Source organism: Aotus nancymaae, unplaced genomic scaffold (genome assembly GCF_030222135.1).
Source record: "Aotus nancymaae isolate 86718 unplaced genomic scaffold, 86718_ANA_hifiasm-v0.15.2.pri h1tg000010l, whole genome shotgun sequence".
In the NCBI taxonomy this organism is placed as follows: domain Eukaryota; kingdom Metazoa; phylum Chordata; class Mammalia; order Primates; family Aotidae; genus Aotus; species Aotus nancymaae.
The window spans coordinates 61727980-61749106 of record NW_026988421.1 but is presented as its reverse complement, the minus strand read 5'-3'; the positions used below and the strand labels follow the sequence as shown (position 1 = coordinate 61749106).

Here is a 21127-nt window from a genome sequence, read left to right as displayed (position 1 = left end):
GGAGCCCATGGCTTAGACATGGAGCATTAGGGCTTGCTCTGGCCTTATCCAACATCTTCCCAGGTTCCCAGTTCACAGCCTGGCCAGACCAAGTCTCTAGTTCAGTGTCTCCTATTGTCAGCCTCAGATGAGGACAGGAGGAGTGGGGCTGAGCTGTGGGCAGTTTCCAGTGCTCTGAATGTAGATGTGAAAGGTGGGGCGTGACTTACTTCACATGAGACAAAGAGGGGAGTAAGGAGTCCTCAGGGCTCCCTTAGCAACCATGAGGGAGGAAGGAAGGCTGTGCACATCTGTAAGAGCACAGTAGAATAAAAAAGGAGGCCGCATGCGGTGGCTCACGCCTGTAATCCCAGCACTTTGGGAGGCCGAAGTCAGGAGTTCAAGACCAGTCTGGCCGACATGGCGAAGCCCTGTCTCTACTAAAAATACAAAAATTAGCTGGGCATGGTGGGAGGCACCTGTAATCCCAGCTACTTGGGAGGCTAAGGCAGGAGAACTGCTTGATCCCCAGAGGTGGAGGTTGCAGTGAGCAGATTGCACCATTGCACTCCAGCCTGGGTGACACAGTGGGATTCTGTCTCAAAAAGAAAAAGAAAAAGAAAAAGGAGTGAGCTCGGGCCAATGGTTTGGCAAAGGGCTGTGGAGTCACATGGCTGGCCTTGCCTCAGAGGCCTACAAACTCCTGGGTATTGGAGAAGCTCCTTAGCCTTGCCGAGTGTCAGTTTCCCCGTCTGTACCACGCGTGTCTGCCTCCTCGACTGTGCCAGGTTTCCATGCGTGAATGCATGGCGAGCATTTGGTGCTGAGCCTGACCTGTAGGAAGTGCCCAGTAAATGTTAATATTGGCAGGGCAGGCTTATCTTTTCCCCCCACATTTTCCCTTAAAGTTAGGATACTAATTTTATGAGGAAAATAAAGCCTCAGCTCCAAAGAGACAGAGTATATGAATTTGTACTGCTTCTCTCCGTCTGACATAAATGGGAGAAGCCACTGAGCGGGAAGTCTTGGTTTCTGCAATTGCAGCCACAGATCATCCCTGAGCCCTGCCTGGGCACTTGAGACAGGTGTGCTAGGTGGGGGAGGATGGAGAGGGAGGGACTGTGGTGAAGGAGCAGAGCCATGATAATGCCTGGCAGCCGGGACATGCTCTCTGCACGTAAGGGTTTAGGGTGTGAACTCCAACAGCGCAGGGAGGTGGGGGGCTCTGAAGAAGTCTGTCATCTTGGGCAAGCCATGCCACCTCCTCTTATTTATGAGGGCACAGAATAGGCATTCAGTAGGACAGGGCTCTCACGGGGGTCACTCTTGACCCTCCTACCTCTAAAAGCTCTGGGCTTCTGTTGGTGCCAGTTTCAGTGCCCCGGGCCCCCTGGGAAGACCCGTGAGCCTTGCTTCAGCATGTCCCCTAAGCTCCACACATGAACCCTGGCAAGGCATCGCCTCCCCTGAGGGTGGCTCCAGCCAGCTCACTAGAACTCCGTCTTCATACAGGCCTTGGGCAGATGTGGCCTTGAAAACACTCTGAAGGGTGGAGCAGGGCCTCCTTGGCTGGAAGGGGCTGGGCATACAGAGCTTTCGTGATAGCTCAGGGACTCGAGACTTGAGGACGAGTGAGCTGAACACTTTGGGAAGGTTGACCTCACAGCGGGGTCAGGGGAGGGATCGGAAGGTGGACAGGAGGGATGTTTTCTCTGATCCTTCAGTTGTTAGTCGGAAGCAGAAGGGCCATGTGCTTTCTAGTTAAGAGTCAATGATGCCTGTTTTCTGGAATCAGAAAGAACAGAGGAGGAGAAGACCCAAGTGTACCTTACTTGCTCTGTAATGAACCCCCTTGCTGGGTTGCAGGGTGGCTGTGGTGTAAGGCAGTGCAAGGGTGGTTAGAATGTGTGTAAGACACAGATCTGGGACTGGCTTCTGTGCTCCTACAGGCTACTCCTGTCTTCACCCTTCAAAGGTGAGGACTCCTGTCCCACTCCCCCACACACCCAACTGATGGCTGCACAAGATTAGGGAGCCCCATGGGAAGACAGGAGGTGGACAGAGCTCACAGCATGACGACAACACAGCATGACGGGCACACACAGACACTGGTGTGTTTGCTGGGGAGAGGCCATGGCTCAAGGCCCCAGGGCTGGGCACCCAGGCTGGACTCAGCATTCCTTTGGAATCAGGAGCGGTGCTGCTGCAGTGGCCTCCCACCCCACACCTGGCAGGTTTGAGGTCCCTGGGTGTATTCTGTGGACAGGGGCATTCAGATGAAGGCCAGTCATATTTGGTCAAGAGGCCAGAAAAGGCACTTCAGAGCCTCAATGGCACCTTTCTGGTGTCGGAGGTGGGACAAGGCATGATTCACTGGGAAAACGAGGCCAAGTGGGACAGACAAAAGGGATCACAGGCCAGGTGTGGGGTGGGGTGGGGTGAGGGGTGATGGAGAAGTGACACTCACCGGTGGCCCAGGCCTGCCGTCCAAACCTGAAGCTCCCTGGACGAAGGGCACAGTTTGACCAAAAGAAGGGGAAGAGAGGATTGGGAGGGAGAAAAAGGGAACAATGGGGAGGGAAGAGGTGAGTAAAGCAGTGACTCTGGACAGACATAAATGCTGGTAATCAAACACAACCGGAGAAATAAGCTTGGGAGGACAGGGGATGGTATTTACATGGAAACCAACGAAAACATGGAGACACTGAAGGCGGTGGCCGGCCGCTGAGCAGGCTGGGTGGAGGTCGGTGCAGACGGCCACTTGCTCCTCCTGCCCCTGTTTCTCCTCTCTCCCTTTATTCCCTCTCAGAAACCCCTCTCGCTTCAGTGTTGTGCAGAAAGGGATACAGAAAGGAATACTTGGAGAGATGTCTTGGAATCAGAGCTGTGCACCCATCTTTCACTGGGGAGGGGCCCCAGGTGAGGACAGTTCTCCCAGCTACTTTGCATTCCTGTTTGGATCAGGCCATGCTGGGGTGCCCCTGAGGGTCTCAGCCTGGGTGACAGCACCCAATTGTGAAATTTGGGTAGAAGTTGGTCTGTTTACCCTTCAGCCTGGGGGAATGAGTTGGGCCTTAGATGATATTACAAATGACACCTGACATTTCTCTGGCACTTTACGATCTGAGAGCCTCAAGCTAAACTCGATCCATTCATACGCTCCCAGACAAGGGCTGTTGTCTAGGAAAAGGCTTTGGAGGCAGCGGACTGGGACAGAGGTCTAAGGCTACGTATTCCCCGGAGCAAATGGACAGCAGGTAGGAAGCTACTGAGACCCATCTGCTATCAGCACCCTTGCTTGCTCTCGCTGTCCAGTGAAACATGTGTTGCAGGGCAGTGGTGGGGGTGGGGGCGGGGGGGCTCCTGCTCCATTCCTGGGTTATTAAGCTGCCTCTGAAACTCACCCAGGAAAACCTATGGACCCTCTTCTAATGATTCCAATGTGACAAGTCAGGGAGAAGGCAGCGGCAATACTCTGGCCAGATGAGGACTGAGTGCTTGCAAACTGCTTCCAACTGAGTCTCAGCCTCAGGATTTCAAACGTAGAGGGAAGTCCCTGGAAGAGGGAGGCAACAAGCTGCTTTCTCATGGAAAAGGTGTTGGGTAGAAGGACTCTGCAGGGACTCTTCTCAGATTTAGGACCATACGATTCTGGGACAGACCTTGACTCACTGGGCTAGAGAGCTGTGGTTCTCAGCCCTGGCTACACATTAGAATCTCCTTGGGGCAATGTTAAGTAAAACAGATGCCTGGGTCCCACCCTGTCCCAGCACGATTCAGTCAGATCTCCAAGAGTGAAGCTTGTGGTGATGGTAAGTTTTAAAATCTCCCAGGGGATTCCAGTGCACAGCCAGCATTGAGAACCACTTCTGCAGGGCAAATAGGGGGAACGCTCCAGGATGTACCTGGAGAAACAGGCTGCTACTATGTAGAATAAAATATCCAGGTGAAGCCTGGAAACAGAATTGTAGCTAAATATCCACGTACATTTAAAAAATGCAGCATTAAATCTCAGTTGTCTTGAGAGGTCTGGAGCAGAAGGCACGAATTAGAGGCTCTCAGGCCATATGTGGGCCACTGACATATTTTGTACATTCTGCAGTGTTGCAAATAATTTTGATCTAATGTTAGAAAATGGAAAGATTTCACATAAAACGCCAGATGTTCAGCTTCCTTTGAAAAATAGGAAGACCCAGAAATACCAGCTCCGCCTTCCTCCAAGGCAACAGTCAGCTAGGCTAAGAAGGGACGGCTCCCCTTAAGAAGGATACATGATCTCTCTAGTGCATCACAGTCCCCTCCACTCCCTAGTGTCTCCCTCAGGCTTGTGTTAGTTGTCTTGTATGAATATGCTTGTTCTGTTGTTTACTTTTAAAAAAAATGATTTCTCTCCATGCCTCTATCAAAAGTGGGAAAATTAATGATAGACTAGGTACTTGGTCTTTCTTCTGGCACTTTCCTTGTTTATATTAATATTTCCTGTTTGGTCTCTGTTCCTTTTGCATTTCAACCCCTGACTGAATTCTCCAGTGTTCATCAAGGTTGTTGGGGCCCTGAGTGTGGATAAGGAGAGGTTTGTGGTTGAGTGGGGCAGGAAGCCTCTTTAATAGTAAAGAGTACTTAATCATTCTGAACATAGCTTAAGACATGGGAAAATGCCCACTACAGTCATCGGTTTTCTGTAGTCTGTCAAGCGAATCTGCTTCTTAAATATTCCTACCTCGAATGCATTCATGAGGGTATAATTATACCTCTTGCATTTGCTGTTTGGTTGCTGTGATTGTATTAACCAGGCCTTCAAGCTCTGCCAAGCAGGGGTAACTGGGCTTCACATTGTTTCTCTACTCTTTATGGCTACCTGGGGTGGGAGCTGGCCTTGAGCCCAGGACAAAGGAAGCCTGAGTGGCTGGAAGGAGCTGCTTTGCAAGGCCGTGGTCTCAGAGCAGCCTCTGGCTTGGCTGCCAACTTTGTGTGTGACCTCCAATGACCCACTGTCTTCTCTGACCATCAGTGAAATGATGAGATGGATCACTAACATCCCTTCCAGCTCTTGAAAACAAAACCAGAAGAATGCCAACCTCAGTGCAGGGTTAGGGGACATGGAGCCCAGGCTCCAGAGAGGGTGGTGGGATGTGCTGACCTGTACACAGGTGAGGCGGTGAAGAGGCCATCAGCCCTATTCAGCCCAGCCCCATATCAGGACATGCGAACACCTTCTGAGCAGCTCCCCACCTCTGACTTGGGGACTCTTGCTCTGGGCAGGCTGAAATCAGAGATCTCCAGGAACCCAGGAGATGAATGGCCTTGGCCTGCTGGGACCACAAAGTCTGACTTTGTGCCTTTCTGCTATGACCAGTGCTTAAGAGCGGAGAGCAGGAGTTGTCTTGGGGTCCCTCTGGGAAAATGGACTGTCATGGAGACCATCTCCTTGTCCCACTGCATCCAAACCCTCCAAACCTGGCCCCCATAAAGGCAGCAGGCTTTGATTACCTCTGAACCAGGCTCAAGCAGGGCCTGAAGCTATTCTCAGGCCACTTCCAGCCCCCCATCTTGGTATCCTTTGGGGTGGGGGAGCCTGTCTTCTTTCTTTCCCCAGCACCCAGGTGGGGCTGGGCCCAGAGGAGGAAGAGAATCAGAGCCTGGGGTCTTGCCCAGGTGGGAAAGCCAAACCACTTGGAGCTCTGGATGTTCAGACTCTGGAACCTTAGCTTTCCAGTGGCTGTCTCCTGGTCCCAGCTGACACCCCGGCCCATCAAACCCTCCAGTCTTGCTGGGTCCGAGGTACTTACGGGTAGTCCCAGGGGACCACGGTCTCCTTTTTCTCCCTGGACGCCTTTCTCTCCTTTTGCTCCATCTAGTCCTGCTTCCCCCTGGAGGAAAGGGAGAGGGGAAGAGATCACACAAGGGCATGTCCCAGACAACTCATTCTTGCATTCTGGGATCCTGGAGACTGGGGTGGCATTTGTAGAGGAGGGAGGGGCCAGAGGTGGTGGGCTGGCTATACCAAGAATCCCTGAATTCTTAGCCTACTCCCACCTCAGTTAGTAGCCCCTGTATCCTGTGGGAGCTTTGAGAGCCCCACAGGGAAAAGGAATACCTAGGTGGCGTGGGGACAAACCCACAGGTCAGGGTTTGGCACAGGTGCCCATCTGCATGGCAGGAGAACGGGAACCTTACAGAAACTTGCTGGCAGATGCCCGAGATGCTACCACCAGAGCCCTGAGGCTCACAACCTAGCCCAGAAGTCTCTTAAATACCAGGCCATGAGGAAAGGGCCACTGTCATACCGACAGCCTCCAGCCCCCTTATCCATTTGAAATGCTTGAGGGGAGACCAGGATAGCCCAGTGCAGAGTCCCCCCAAGCTTGACCTGGGGAGGGGTCCCACCCTGTTTCTATCTCTCTCCCACCTATACTCAGCATGAGTGAAGGGGCTGGGGCAGATTTAATGGGAAAAGGATTTTAACCATTGGCTAAGAATCTAACCTGTCACTTTGTGGAGTGACGGATGAGAAACTTCGGAAGCTAAAGCACACCACGTGTCAACGATAGATGCTAAAGGGAACCTAGGACTTCATCTGCCCTGACCAGACTCCCTTGGTGGGGGTGTCACATGATGCCTTTTAGGAAAAAGGGTCAGCTGGTCTCGGGTGCACTTGCCCTCTTTTCTACTAGCACTGAGGCAGCGCCTGTCACATGACTTCTTACCTTTGGTCCAGGAATACCTTGAAGCCCCTGCATTTGGAATAAAACAAGGCGTATTAGAACTGCATTTCTGGTTAACACAACTGCCTTGTCCACAAACGGACCACAGAAGAGCAAGGGTTTGGGGTACAGAGTGTGGTTTGGGGTCACTGCCCATGAGCAGTAGAAGGAAATGCTAAGTGGGGGTTATGCTTGGGGCTTCCTGGGGAATAGTCTGAGCCAGTCTTCCCCAGCCAGGGGCTCACAAAAAATCTCTTTGTGGTCCCCATGGTTGACCCAGAGTCTCATGAAAGGAAGATGCAGAGGTAACACAGCAAATGTTAAATTAATACATGCAAAGTGCTTGGAACAGTGTCTGGCATCCAGTAAGTTTCAGTAAACTTTGGTTACTGTCATTCCTGCTGCTACTTCTACCGTCCACAATAGAGGACACACAGCGCCTTGAGGACCACGAACCACGCAGAGGTATGGACCAGCATCTATTGCTTCAGGGTGCTTGGGGGCCCTCTAGGGGCAATGCACAGGGGTCCCATGGTTTCATTTCTGTAGCCAAGGAAAGCCAATCCAGTGGGGCTGGATCACTTTCTCTCTCTTTCCCTTTCTTTCTTTCTTCTTTCTTTTTCTTCTTTTCAGGGTCTCACTCTGCTTGCCCAGGTTTGGAGTGCTTGGAGTGCAGTTCTGTGATCTTGGCTCACTGCAGCCTCAACCTCCAGGGTCCAGGTGATTCTCACCTTAGCCTCCTGAGTAGCTGGGATTACAGATATGTGCCACCACTCCCAGCTAATTTTTTGTATTTTTAGTAGAGAAAGGGTTTCACTATGTTGCCCAGGCTGGTCTCAAGCTTTTGGACTCAAGTGATCCACCTGCCTTGGCCTACCAGAGTGCCAGATTGGTATCACGTGCGTGAGCCACTGTGCCAAGCCAATGGGTCACTTTGAAACGAGGAATGGGAGAAGCAGATGTTTCATGGCAAAGGGTGAGGTAAATGTTGGACAGAGCTTAAAGACAAGGGACCCTGGGGCTGCCCTGCCAGTCAGCTATTTCCAGGAAACCAAGCAATGCCTGGGCTCCTTGGTGCCCCTAGGATGCTGCTATTTAACATGGGAAGGAAGAGGAACGGGGAGGGGTTTGTAGACCAGAAAATCCCTCCCTGGGAGGAAGAAGTCATAGTGACTAAGGCTGAGGTTGAGTCCAGTGATTGCCATGGAGAGGGGACGTTAGTGGACTGACCACTGACAAACCCTCTAAACTTACCAGAGGTCCAGGAGGCCCCTCTGGCCCTGGAGGCCCAGGAACCTAGAAGCCAAAGGGGAGCCCTGTTATACTTGAAGTAGCCCTCCCTCCTGACAGGGACTCGGGTCCAGCTGGAGGCTGCAAGGCCACAGGAGGACATGGCTGCCTACTGGAGGTCAGCCAGTGAGTGCCCAACACAGCATCCCCCCAAAAAGGCTCAGAACAGGTCAAAATCTCATAGCAAACTGGTGGCCTGCTCAGTGTTGAAAAAAAAATTCCCAGGGAATTTTCCTAAAGATCTATTCTTCCAGGTTTTTCTTGGAAACAACAACCCAGAAGATCAGCAGCACTAGGCTCTCGTTCACGCATTGCAACAATTGCCTGGAGTGGAATAAGAGCTTTCCCCTCTAGGTGGGGCCTGCCATCTTCAGTTTACCAGTCCCCACCATTCCCTATCGTCTTTGACTCAGAGCTCTTGCAGTCATTTGTTGCATGCCTGCCCCTTGTAGACATTTGAACTTGAGACTCTTGGCTTAGAGAAACAGAGACTGGTGATCTGGAAGGTGGGAAGACTGAAGTGTTCCTGATGATTATCCCTCAAGTCCCCAAGGTTTGTCACAGACAAGATGGGGACTGCTGGCCTCTGTTTCCCTTGGAGCAGATGCAGATTGTGGTGGAGGAGATTCTGACTGGACAGTGAGGATGGAGGAGCTCAGGCTATCTCCTCTATGGAGTGTGGTGCCTATTGCATAGATAGTGTTCTGTCTCTGATGAGCACAAACATCCATTTGTCCACAGGTGGCCATTGCTGGCTCCTTCTGAGCTGTTCACCCCACCTCAGCTTCAGGGCTCTCCTTAGGTGCCTCATCTTCCCAGGGGTAGGATTCCCTGGAGTGTGGCCAGGGCAGTGACTCCCCTGGCAGGCCATGACAGAGGGCACCCCTACACTGGGCAGAGAGGAGGTCCCCATTGTTTCCTGGACCTGTGGACTTTTCTGCTCCATCACAGTATCATTATGGGGAACACAATCTTTGGAAGCTCTGCCTTCTTAAACAAAAGCTTACCATTTTTAATAAAAGTTTACCATTTTAATTCTTATTATAAATAAGTGGTTTACGTATTCCTAATCATGGTATTGGTTATACAAATCTCTACATGTATTCACATTGACAGAACTGGCCACACTCCTGAAGAAGTCAGTTTTACCTATGTGTCAATTTAAAAAATAATAAAACGGTTTCAGATAGTTAAACACTTTTTTGGTGTATCAGAAGTGCTTGAATATATATATATACTTTTGATATTCATATATAATATGCATATAATTATATATACATATATGTATATGCTTATGATTTCAAATATATACAAAATTTGGTTTTCTACTCTTTTTCACTTAATGTGAAACCGATTTTTCCATTTTTTAATTTGTTCTCCACCAGCTTCCTGGTAATGGTGCTGTGCTATTCATTGAGTGGAATGAAAATGAGTCGTTACATAGCCAGGACGTCGGAAAAGTGCTCAGATGTGGTGACTATTATTACTATTAGTATTATTACCATATATTATTTAATCCTTTCCTTCCTGATAGAAATGTAGGCTGTTTCTAATTTTTATTTTAAATACTTCTGGGAGGGACAGGGTGTGTATAATGCTTTTCCTGGATGCAAATCATTTCTAGGAGACTATCCATTTCTAAACAAGTACCATACGCATTGTACAAGCATCAGGTCTGTTTCACTAAATTCAGACAGGGTGTGGCAAGGTGAACCCCGCTGGGGACTGAAGGTTTGGGGTCTCTCCCATGGGTCTGAGGTGCTACTTGGGTGCCCAGACCCTTCCATCAAACATCCTGCGTCGCATGCACCATCGATCTCTGTTGCTTTCTTGGTTCTTGCCCCTAAGACTACAGATATGGCTGATTCTCTGCTGTCTTTTGAAAACCCTGCCTCCATCCTGACTGCTTCTTACTCAGCTGTTCTGTCTTCTCTTCCTTTCACCACCTCACTTCTTCTCAGAATAATCCCTGTCTATCTGGAAAGTCTACCTCTGAAACTCTGTGGCAAACTCCTACAAAGGCATCAAGACCCTGCCCATGTAGACTTCTTTTGGGATGCTTGCTGGATTCCCTAAGTTGCCCGCATGCTAGTGCCCATTACGGGGCACCGTGAACTGTGGAGGGATGGTTCTGTTTATTTTCTTTCTTTCTTTTTATTTTCTTTTATGTTCGTTTTGAGGCAGAGTCTCACTCTGTTGCCCATGCTGGAGTGCAGTGGCGCAATCCCGGCTCACTGCAACTTTTGCCTCCTGGGTTCAAGCAGTTCTCCTGCCTCAGCCTCCCAAGTAGCTGGGATTACAGGTGCCCGCCACCACACCTGACTAATTTTGTATTTTTAGTAGAGACGGGGTTTCACCATGTTGGCCAGGCTGGTCTCAAACTCCTGATCTCAGGTGGATTTGCCCGCCTCAGCCTCCCAAAGTGCTGGGATTACAGGCGTGAGGCACCGTGTCTGGCAAGTTCTGTTTATTTTCGTATCTCCAGCCTCTAACACCAGGACGGAAGCATGGGAGATGCTCTGTGAAGGTTAGTGAGAGACGTGGTTAATGGGAAGGTTGGAGCAGTCCCAAGGCTCAGTGCCTGACCCACGGCGCTCAGTAAACGTGAATGTCAGCCACTTGCAAGCTGCATTCTAAAGCACAGAAATACTGTGCATTCTGCAGAGACTGTCATCATTTGATGAGTCTCTGTCAAATTATGTCCCATGTCTCTCTGTTCCTGGATTGCCCTTCTACCCGGCTTCTCCTTTTTCTCCCTGTGGGCACAAAACACCACTGCATGAATGCCAGTCCTTGGGAAAGCCTGGGCACAGACGCACCCTCAGATCTGTGATAAACTAGACTGGGACTTGACTGGCCTAGGTGTCAGCAAGGAACATCGTGGAGGATGTGGAGGTGTCAGCCTGTGGGACAGAAGACTGGGCAGGGACTATCATCAGTGTCTTGAAGAATCTGAGGCTCTAGTACAGGGGATGGGAGGCTGATACTCTCTATGGACTCTGCAGTGGACAGGCCTTAGGGTGACCTGTGACTTGTTTCTTGGCTGTGGAGTAAGGCACATGACAAAAGTGATGGGACCTCACTTCTATGATGATGCCACAGATTACAACATATGTGACATACAGATGGTGACATATGTGAAGATTATGTTACATGAACACAAAAACACACATGCACACAGCTCTGTCTTGCTAGCACTAGACGCTAGAGAGACCTTGCCACTGGCATTGGCCTTGAAGAAGCCAGTTGCTATACTGTGAACTGTCTCCTGTGGTGGGGGTTGGGGTGGGGCGCACGTGGCAGGAACTGTAGGTGGCCTCTAGGAAGTGAGTTCTGTTCCAGCAAGGAACTGGATTCTGTCAGTGCCAGTGAGCTTGGAATGGGATCTCTAGCTCCATATGAGAATACAGTTGGCTGACACATTAATTGCAGTCTCATGAGACCACAGGCAGGGGACCTAACTAGAATGTGCCTGAACTCCTGACCCACAGAAACTGTGTGCCAATAAATGTGTACTGTCTTAAGCTGCTACCTTTGCAGTGATTAGTTATACAGCAGTAGATAATGAATATGGCTCCAGAGGCCAGAGCTGCTCAGGGGTCAACTCGGGGAGGCTGACAAGGGAGCTTCCACACCACATCCAGGAGCTCCCTCTCCATCCTGGGGCTGCCCCACTGTGCAGTGGACAGGTCGGGAGGCAGCGAGCTGCTTCCTTGTGCCGACTGAGTGAGGGAGTCCTGCACTGGGTCAGACTTGGGACTGTTGACTTCTGAGGCTCTTTCCACTTCCTAGAGGAGAATGCTGAGCCTAAGATTCTAGCACCTTCAAAATAGGTTGGTGCTTCTAGAGGCCATCAGACTGTGAGTCAAGGAAGCTGCAACCTCTGTTCACACTCAAATGCAGTAGCAGATCCATGTTTAAGAGGATCCCCCTCAACCCAGGCTGGGTAGCCAGGCTTGGGGTTAGGGTAGCCTTGTCACAGTGCCAGGTACCCGCTAGGCTGGTGGCCCCAGGGAGGACCTTCATCTGTGGCTGCCTGCAGACAACCTGGACACCCAGCCCTCTGGCCTCACTGTAAACCCCAGGGGCCCAGTTGGATTAGGCAGTCCTGCCACTCTGGGTCTGCCTTGGCCACTAAGTTCTCCTTTTCTCTCCAGTTGGGAGGTCTAGACCCTACAGATTGACAAAAATCTCTGTTTGTTAGTGGAGCTCACGGTGGCCTTGCTGAGTGTCTGTGACCAACTGTGGCATGCACACGATGCGGCTCCCTTGCTCCAAGGGTAGGTGTCTAGGATGGCACCCATTTCACAGATGGAAACCACTGAGACTCAGAGAAGGCTCCCAAGTCAAGTGGGCAGCCTAGTGGACTGGGCGAAGTCCCCATTTCTGTACATGCAACCTCTCCTGGGTATAGGGCTTCTGCATACTTTCCGAAGAGGCAGCTTTAAACCATGACTTGATCTTTTCCCCAACAATTCAGTGAGATATCCAGGGAAGACATTATCATCACCATTTTAGAGATGAGGAGATGCAAGGCTCTGCAAGGCTCAGTGCTTTCCCAAGGATACAGATGACAGAGCAGGACTCAGGTCTCCTGAGTCAGGAAACGGGTCTTCATAAAGTGAGTGACTTGAGGGAAAGCCAAGTGAATCCCCCACCCCTAAGTCCTGGCCCCAGGTTTCTAGTTCATGTAGCTGCTGGCTGGCACCATGCAAAGTGCAAAGCCCTGCAAAGCTGGTGTCATGCTTGGGAGTGGTGTATGCACGGAAGGGCAGTCAGCCCTGCCACTCACCGGCAAGCCTGCTTGTCCTGTCTCCCCTTTCTCCCCCTTCTCTCCTGGGCTCCCTGGGTTCCCGTTTTCTCCCTTCATTCCTGGAGGTCCATCCTTTCCTGGGGGGCCTTGGGGACCAGGAGGGCCCATGTCTCCTGGTTTACCGCGAGGTCCCTTTAGAAAATAGCAACAACGCTTCTTAGACATATTAATGGAGAAAAGAGGAGAGAGGGAGAGAGAATAGAAAAGTCCAAAGGCCTTGGCTCTTTGGTGCTTGATGGGGGCAGGCACAGAGAGCCCAGCCGGGATCTGCCTGGCTCCTCCTGGGGCTTGCAGGGTGGGCCCCTCTCCCCGCCCCTTCCCATCTCCCCTTGCCCACTGGGCTCACACCAGGGCCAGATCTAGAGCCTTCCTGCCCCCAGGGCCAGGACTGTCTTCAGAGTTTTGACTGGAGGATGTCTGTTCATACCTTTTCCCCATCGTGTCCTGGAGGGCCTGGCAGTCCAATCTCCCCCTGTAGCCAGAACAACTAAAGGTGACTCTCCAGGCAGAGACCATAGCAGCCACCAGTTACGCATTGCTTAGTGCACCCAGCGTCCCTCTCCACACTCCCCCGTAGAGTCTGCTCATTTAGTTCTCACCGTGTTCCTGGGAGGTATTAACTTGCATTGCCTCTCTTCTACAGACAGGACCCCAAAGCACAGAGCTGTGTGCCTGAGGCCCACAGTGAGTGAACTGGGGAGCCAGCATCCCAGTCCAGGTGCTCTAGCTCCATGTCCGTGTTTTAGCTACAACCTTGCACTACTGCCTCTGAGAGCCCTGGGCTCCCTGGCTCACATGCAGAAGGGTTCTCGCCTTCAGGTCTCCTCTAAAGGCAGAACCCCTGCCCTGGCTGCTTCACAGGAGCTCCCTTCCTCTTCACACACGCCAAGCCCCTTCTTTGGGTCAGGTGGAGAGTTAAGGGAGGTGGCAAAATGATGTAGGTCCCCTACCCAGAGAAGCAGAGGAAAGGGCAGAGAATTCTGCCTGATAGATCGGGGGAGGCTTCAAGGAGGAGGTGGTCTTTGAATTGGGCTTGAAAGATGAGAAGGGCTTTGAAAGAAAGGGAAGGGGGAAAGAGACTTTCAGGGAAGAGCACCTCATGCGTGGGAGACAGAGGGGCAGACCTTCTGAGAAAAACACAGAGTGGGTGGAGTGTAAGAGGAAAGCAAGGGCAGGAAGCAAGGGAGGAGGGTTGGGGAGAGGCTCAAATGCTGAGGTCCCTGATGGCGCCCTCACTCCTGCTGTGGGTCTGGTTGAAGCAAGGGCAGGGGTGTGTCTAGACCCAGGCCCCACGGCATCAGAAGGCTCTGTGAATTACAGGAGCCCAAGCAGATGGCAAGGGGAGGACAGAAGGGCCACAGCGGCTGGGAGGTGGGTGGGCGGGGCCCTCGATGCTTTGAAGCAGCAGGAGGGTGGTCGTGCTGGGAAGGTGAGAGGGTCGCAGGACGAGGGGAAGCCCTGGGGTCGCTGTCCATGCAAGGTCTTCACCCCCTTTGTCAAGACAAGATTTACCTTCTGGCCTGGAATCCCTGGAGCTCCAGGTGGGCCGATTTGCCCAGGAAGACCAGGAGGCCCCTAGGAAAGAAGGGAAAGACACATGGAAGAACTGTCCCACCGAGGAGGGTGGCCTGTCCCCAGGGGGCTGGATGTGGAGGCTGGCTTGTAGAGACAAGTTGTTTTCAAGCATTTCTCCAGTGATAGAAACATATTTTTTGCAAAGAAAATAACATGGGGAAACCCAAAATGCAAAACATACAAGCACCAAGTGTGACTGGGTTGAAGTGCAGGTGGGGTTTGGAGAGCCACGCCCAATTCCCTCTCCCGCTCCTTCTCTCTAGGGTCCCTCTGGCGGCCCTTTGGGCTCCAAGAAGCTAAGTCTGACCTTCCCGAATAATGACTTAAACATGTCTCCAGGAAACAACCCAAATGCCCATCAACAGGGGAATGCATGGTACATCCATACAATGAAATACTACTCAGCAGAGAAAAAGAACCAAGTGCTGATGACATGGGTGCATCTCAAACACACTCTGCTGAGCAAAGGCAGCCAGACACAGGCGACTGCATACCGTGTGATTCCAGTTATATGAAACTCTAGGAGAGACGAAAGACACATCTAATCTGCAGTGACAGAAGTGATGGCAGAGCAGTGGTGACCTGGGGCTGGGAAGGACTCCCAAGGTGCATGAAGGAACTTTCTAGAGTGATTGGTTGTGGATACCTGGGTATTTACACTTATCAAAACTCATCAAACTCTACACCTAAAATTAGTACCTTTTATTATACATAAGTTATACCTCAAGGTTGATTTTAAAAGAAAAAATGTTTCTGGGAAAGTTTTATTTCCAATAGCTATTTCACATTATTATCATTATTAAGACAGAGTCTTACTCTGTCACCCAGGCTGGAGTGCAGTGGTGCGATCTCAACTCACTACAAGCTCCGCCTCCTGGGTTCAAGTGATTCTTGTGCCTCAGCCTCCTGAGTAGCTGGGATTATGGCACCTGCCACCACGCCTGGCTGATTTTTGTATTTTTAGTAGAGATGGGGTTTCACCATGTTGGCCAGGCTGGTCTTGAACTCCTGACCTCAAGTGATCCACCCACCTCAGCATCCCAAAGTGCTGGGATTACAGGCGTGAGCCACTGCACCCTGCCAAATAATATATTTCAATGACTCCAAATGAAGCTCATTGATTCCAGAACCATGTCACTGATAGCAGTTTCTGAGATTGGGATATCATACAAGTGGTGTTTGATTGTGAGTTTGTGCCATCCCTAAATGTGTTCGGTGGCTCTTAGCCATGAAAAAATATTAGGTGAATTGAAATTTCAGTAGTCAGAGAACCTCATGATCTCTCCTCCTCCACCTTACAAGTTAAACTAATTGGTGGTCATTTTAACTACAAATATTTACCAAGAGCCTGTCACTGGTAGGCACCTGTACAAAACCCAAGCTTGAAATTCCCTGGTTTTCCAAGTGCAGATAATGAAACTGATTTCCAGGAAAGGGGGATAGTTGGAAGGTTGCTACTAGTTTTTCGGGGTAATGGATTTAATTAGCTAAAAGTTGGGAAAAAAGAAAAACACTAAAAACCTCCTCTTCTCTACTACTATTTCCTTGACACAGCTGTAAACAAAACCCAGCATTTGTATTGTCACCAGAGAGCACAGTTGTATTGGTGAAGAGCCTTTACACAGAGGACAGCCATGACCCAGGACACGGGCAGCTCTCGAGGCCCTCCCAGCAGTCCTGACCCGTCACCTCCAGCTCAGATCATCGTCTGCCCCAACACTGCCGGATCACCCGTGATCTGCAGCCCAGTGCTTGCATTCTGGAGGGAGCACTCACGTCCTTGCTTGCCAGCTGCCGTCCCAGCCCCCCGCCCAGTGCTCAAGGAAATCCAGGAGGAGCGAGACTTACCATCAAGGCCAGCGTCCGGATCTCCTAAAAAAGCAACACCACACAATCAGTTGAAGAGCAAATCAAGAGCCAACTGTAAGGTTTGGTTCTCACTGCACAGTCATGGAAACATGGGGGCTGGGCCCCTCAAAGGAGCACGGGAGGAGGGGGACCCTCACAGGTAGGCTCCACAGCCCCCAGACTCACCCCACCCCCACCTCCACCCCTCGCTGAGGTTTGTAGTCACTGGACAGAAAATACGCAGCATCTCCTAAGCATGATAATACTCTGAGGCTGTCCTACAAGGGACTCAGGCATGCCCTAAATGGACGACAACCTTTACTTCACTTTATTGAAAGGGAAGGAAGTACCACCTCTTACTGTTTCTAGTCACCTTCTGAGGACCTGCCCTTGGTCTTTGCTCTGCTCCCAGAACCCCGCACCTCCCTTTAAACAGACACAGTATAGCAAAATACAGAGCCGCTCAAAAAATAGATCAGAGAGATGACTGTTGGCTTTCAAAGAGAATTTTACACCTTGTAAATGGAGTCACACATGGACACAGACTCCTTTGAAGAAGTGGTTCTTGAGTGGGGGCAATTTCTTCCCACAAGGGACAATAGGTTGTGTCTGGAGACACAGTTTGTTGTCATAGCTGAGGCTGGGGTGCTACTGGCGTCTGGTGGGTAGACACCAGGGACGCTGCTGCACATCCCACAAGATACAGGACCATCTCTCCTCCCACCACATGTCAACAGTGCCAAGGCTGAGAAACCCTGCTTTAAAGGGTGGGGAGCGGGAGCTTGTGACCTTGAAACAGGATTAAATTCACACTAAAGGAGATGTGTTCCAGGAAGATTTTCTACTGTGTGAAAGGGGGTTAGGCATGCACTAAAGAAATGGGGCCCCAGTACCCTGGATGGGCTGCACCCTGCAGGGTGCCAGGATAATTCCACTGTGGCTCTCAGGTACCCAGAGGCAGGATAACTGGCCAGCTGGCCCCAGACAGAGAGCCCAGCCACCTGGGGCCATTTGCCAGGAGGCTACACAGTGGGAGGTCAAAGAAGAGGAAGCGACTCTTCTGGCATTGCTGCCTGAGGGCCTGAGGGCAGGGCCCCTACTCCACTGTGTGGAAGAGCCCCCTGATTAGGGCATGGTGCAGAGCCCTGAGGCCCATGAGGATATCGGCTTCGGGGCTGGACCCCTGCTCACCTGGAGAGCCTCATTGATGTTTCCATTGTAATCCACCATCTCTCCTTTTCCTGGTTCTCCCTTGGAGCCCTAGAAGGCAAATGAGATCTCAACCCAGGGCCTGGACCAGGAGGGCTGGGAGGGCAACCGTAGCCTGCTCTCTATCAGCCCATACTGGCTGCACCAGGCTGTACACAGGTGGACCCAGAAGAGCCAGTGGGGCCCTGAGGATTCCAAACACTTTCAGAGGATGCTCAGGGACTGCAGAACAAATTGAGAAGACTCCATGTGAGAAGTCTAGGCCAGGCTGACCTGGGAAGGTTCAGTCCACCTAGGCTGCCAGTCAGACCTCCCACCTGAGGGTAGAATACTCTTACCCTCCTTCCCCCTCAAGACCCCGAGGTCAAGCCTGTGAAAGGCAGATAAAAACTCAGGACTCCAGTTCACTCTGGCAAAAGAGAAAAAGTTCAGCTGAAAGCTGAGTCATGCAAGAAGCTGCTTTTCCTTTTGTTCCTAAGCAGAGAGCTACAGATAAAGTTCAAATATCCCCACAGGTCGCTGCTCCGTGCTCACCTTAGCTCATGTAAAGTGCCGATTTACTGAGCGTGAGGCTAATACATAGAACTGACTACTCCCCTACTTGCTCCTTTTCCCTGGCCACGTGCGGATTACCATACCCTTCCTCTTTCCCCTCCTGCCTGCTTTTTCCCTTTAAATACTGAAGCCCTCTAAATCATCTTTGGCAAAAGGCACAGACCTGTACCTGTCTCTTGGGCATGCGCCCTTAATCTTGGCAAAATAAATTTCTAAATGTTAATTGAGACCTGTCTCAGAGGCTTTTTGATTTACCAGCCAGTTCTTGCTGTGACTCCAGGGGAGAGAGGCACATACCTTGGGGCCAGCTGGTCCTGGTTCTCCAGCTGCTCCCGTTTCTCCAGCTGCTCCAGGCTCCCCCTGTTGCATGAAAAATTGGAGTGACGTGGGGATAAGGTTGGTACAGAGAACCTGATGTCCCCAGAGAGGCCACGTGTTAAGGGCCAGGAGGCTCATCTTAGCTCTTAGTCCACAGAAGAGCAGGTTCTGCCCCTTCAGGAGACATCCCGGGAACACCCACCCACACTCCTCTCTCCCTTTGAGCTCCTCTGCGCTGCCTCCCAGTTCAGACTCGGTGACGTTTTTTTCTATTCTGTGTTTGTTGTTAGTGACTCCCCTTTGTCTCTCTCACTTTTCCCCAGTCCCCTAAGTCAGCTGCCTCCATGGGATCAGGGTCATTTGCTTCTCTTTAATTCCATTCTGCTCAGGTATCCAGCGCTCAGCAACTTTTTGCCAATTGTCTGAGCGTCAGTTACGATCGAGAGCCCACGTGGTTCTTTTACTGCCCACTCTACTTGTGAAAGACCCAGAGTGCCGAGGGAGACATGGAGGGTCAGGAAGGTCTCAGGAGGATATGGGTGTATGAGCACCCACCTCCTAGAGTGGGTGGGTGGAAGGATTTCTTCCTGTTGCAAACAGTACAGAGCTATGGGGAAAAAATGAAAAAGCAGTGTAACTTGTGAAAAACCAAGCGCAGTTTCAATTTTTCTGGGATAATTGAAGACAATTGACAAAAATCAAGTTAGAAAGTAAAAATAAACAAAACAGGAACCCTTTGGTGTGACTCCTGATGACCCTGCTCACAGGACATGGGGTCACTGCCACCTCTGGGTATCCCACCCTCTTTCTCCTCCACTGCCACAGCGCTTGAGTCACTGTGAACTCATGAGGGATGCTGCAGCCTTTCATAGGGAGTAGCTGGAGAGAAGCAAGAACACCTTGTTTACCAGTGGCTGAGGAAGCGCTGTGTCACTTCCTGGTCAAGTGTCTCATTCCTAGACTGACTTTTGCATGGCTGCTGTCTCAGTGGATGGCTCTCTAAAGCTCAAGCCAACCATGAAATAGGGAAGCCAGGGGTCATGGCCAGTCAGCCTTGTGCTCTGAGGGCTAGCCCTAGGGTGGGCTGGGATGATTCTTGACCTCCCAAGCTGACCCCCATCTTGCAGCTCTGGAATGTGGGAGGGGGGTATCTCTGTACCTTGTCTCCTTGCTGCCCTGGGGGGCCAACCTGGCCATCGACACCTGCTTCTCCCTGGGGGAGAGGAGAGAGTTGGGATGAAGGCATGCTGGGCACCTGGACAGCTGCTTATGGGGGAAAAGATGGCCTTGTTGCTCATGCCCTGGGTGTTGCCTGTGGGCCTCTCTTTCCCCGATGGCTTCTGCGCCTCCCACTGTTCCACCTCCCTGACTCCTATCCACCCTTGGGCCCAGCCTGAATCTCGCTTCCTCTGGAAGCCCACCCCCGTTTTCCTCCCCAGCATTCTGTACCCTTTACCAGTGTCCACTCTGCCCTGCCAGGCCCTCCTATGCCCATGCAGAGCCCAGCCCACGGCAGGTGGGTGTGGGCAGAATGCACGAATGTATTGCTCCAGATCATGTAGAGTAATGCATGCTTTCCTTCTGAGCTAACAAAGAGACCCCTTCATTTCTCAGTGCTGCTAAAGCAAACCAATAGGAGGCATCTACTCTGGGAAATCCAAATCTTACCATGGCACTTTTCAAGCAGCAAAAGGAAAGTGAGGGCTGTGCCCATTTGCAGCTGCCCCCACTGCTGCCACCTACCAGATGTGCTGGTGCTAGGTGAGGCCCAGCTGATAACTGACCTGCAACCTATTCAGAGCCAAGGTGGGGGGCTCCTTGGCTGTCCTAAGGCCCTGAAGCCATTGGTTCCTCGCTCAGTTACAGCATAGCCATTGAGGGCCTGCAGCCATTGGGCCCAGGCTCAGCCACATCAGAGTCATCTGAGTCAATGGGACCATCCATCTGCCCCATCTGCTTGGAAGCAGGACCTGGGTCCAAATGACCTTTTTGGAATCCATGTGGAAAACCACACATCTGGAGCAGGGGAAGGCTAGAGAAGGTGGGATGTCCAGGATGTAGAGTCCCCGAGAACAGGCTGAAGATAAAGGCCCCAGGCAAACACCTCCCGACACTGACTCCAGGGAACACTCACCTTTGGCCCTGGGGGCCCAGGGAGCCCTGGAGGGCCCGGTTCCCCTCTGCCTCCTCCAATGGAGTTGCCAGCATCGCCTTTCTCTCCCTGGGGGTGGAAGGTGGAGTTAGCATCCCTGGTGTGGAGGAAGGTCTAGACTGAGCTCCGGAGGGACACTATGGGCTGTGGGCCCCAGGATGTCTGGGGACCAGGGGCCTTCAGAACCCCAGCCTGGTCTGATGCAGCTGTGGGATTTGAGGAGACATTGGAAGTGTTTACTGAAGGGCAACAGTTTTAGAGCTGACACAAAGGACCCTTCACAGCTGGGTCTGCAGCAGTGTTTCTCAAAGTTATTCCATGGAACACTGCTCAGTGGGTTAAGAATATTCAAAATGTGGAATAACGTTGTTATTGGTGGCCAAACTATGTTAAGAAATGCAGCATTAAATAAGGCTTTGCAGACCCCATCACTGCAGGTGCTGAGGCCTCTAACAGGCTGAGGGGCACTGTGACTTTCCGAGGGGCCCATCTTATTATACACACCTCCCCTAACCTATTTGGCCTCATCTTTTTAAATTTTTTTCAAATGAAATATCTTACACAGCTCATGAACTGTGGGATGCATTTGCAGAGGTGGTACAAAGAATTCTGACCAGGTCATCGCTACCAAATTCTTTACATTTTATTTTTGCCAATCAGGGCCTGCCTATGGCACCTGTCCCC

General features: G+C 51.3%; 1 protein-coding gene and 1 long non-coding RNA gene across 14 annotated transcripts in view; one reads left to right on the top strand and one right to left on the bottom strand.

The window, feature by feature from the left end:
* Positions 1-18188, top strand: part of LOC135274013 (uncharacterized) — a 141931-nt gene extending 123743 nt beyond the window's left edge. For 2 of the 4 annotated variants that reach the window (XR_010341805.1, XR_010341807.1), the window contains exons 3-4: positions 9359-9446; positions 15916-18188. This is a non-coding gene — a long non-coding RNA (uncharacterized LOC135274013). The remainder of the gene's footprint in view (positions 1-9358; positions 9447-15915) is intronic. The other 2 variants (XR_010341808.1, XR_010341806.1) reach the window with 1 other exon arrangement.
* COL13A1 (collagen type XIII alpha 1 chain) overlaps positions 1-21127 on the bottom strand; it is a 78933-nt gene that overhangs the window by 15683 nt on the left and 42123 nt on the right. For 8 of the 10 annotated variants that reach the window (XM_064374223.1, XM_064374229.1, XM_064374225.1 and 5 more), the window contains 11 exons: positions 20426-20512; positions 19451-19504; positions 18271-18333; positions 17401-17469; positions 16210-16233; positions 14299-14361; positions 13214-13258; positions 12766-12918; positions 6687-6713; positions 5769-5849; positions 2447-2482 (listed from right to left, as the gene is read on the bottom strand). In XM_064374223.1, the coding sequence (XP_064230293.1) occupies positions 2447-2482; positions 5769-5849; positions 6687-6713; positions 12766-12918; positions 13214-13258; positions 14299-14361; positions 16210-16233; positions 17401-17469; positions 18271-18333; positions 19451-19504; positions 20426-20512 (702 nt within the window). The other 2 variants (XM_064374226.1, XM_064374233.1) reach the window with 2 other exon arrangements.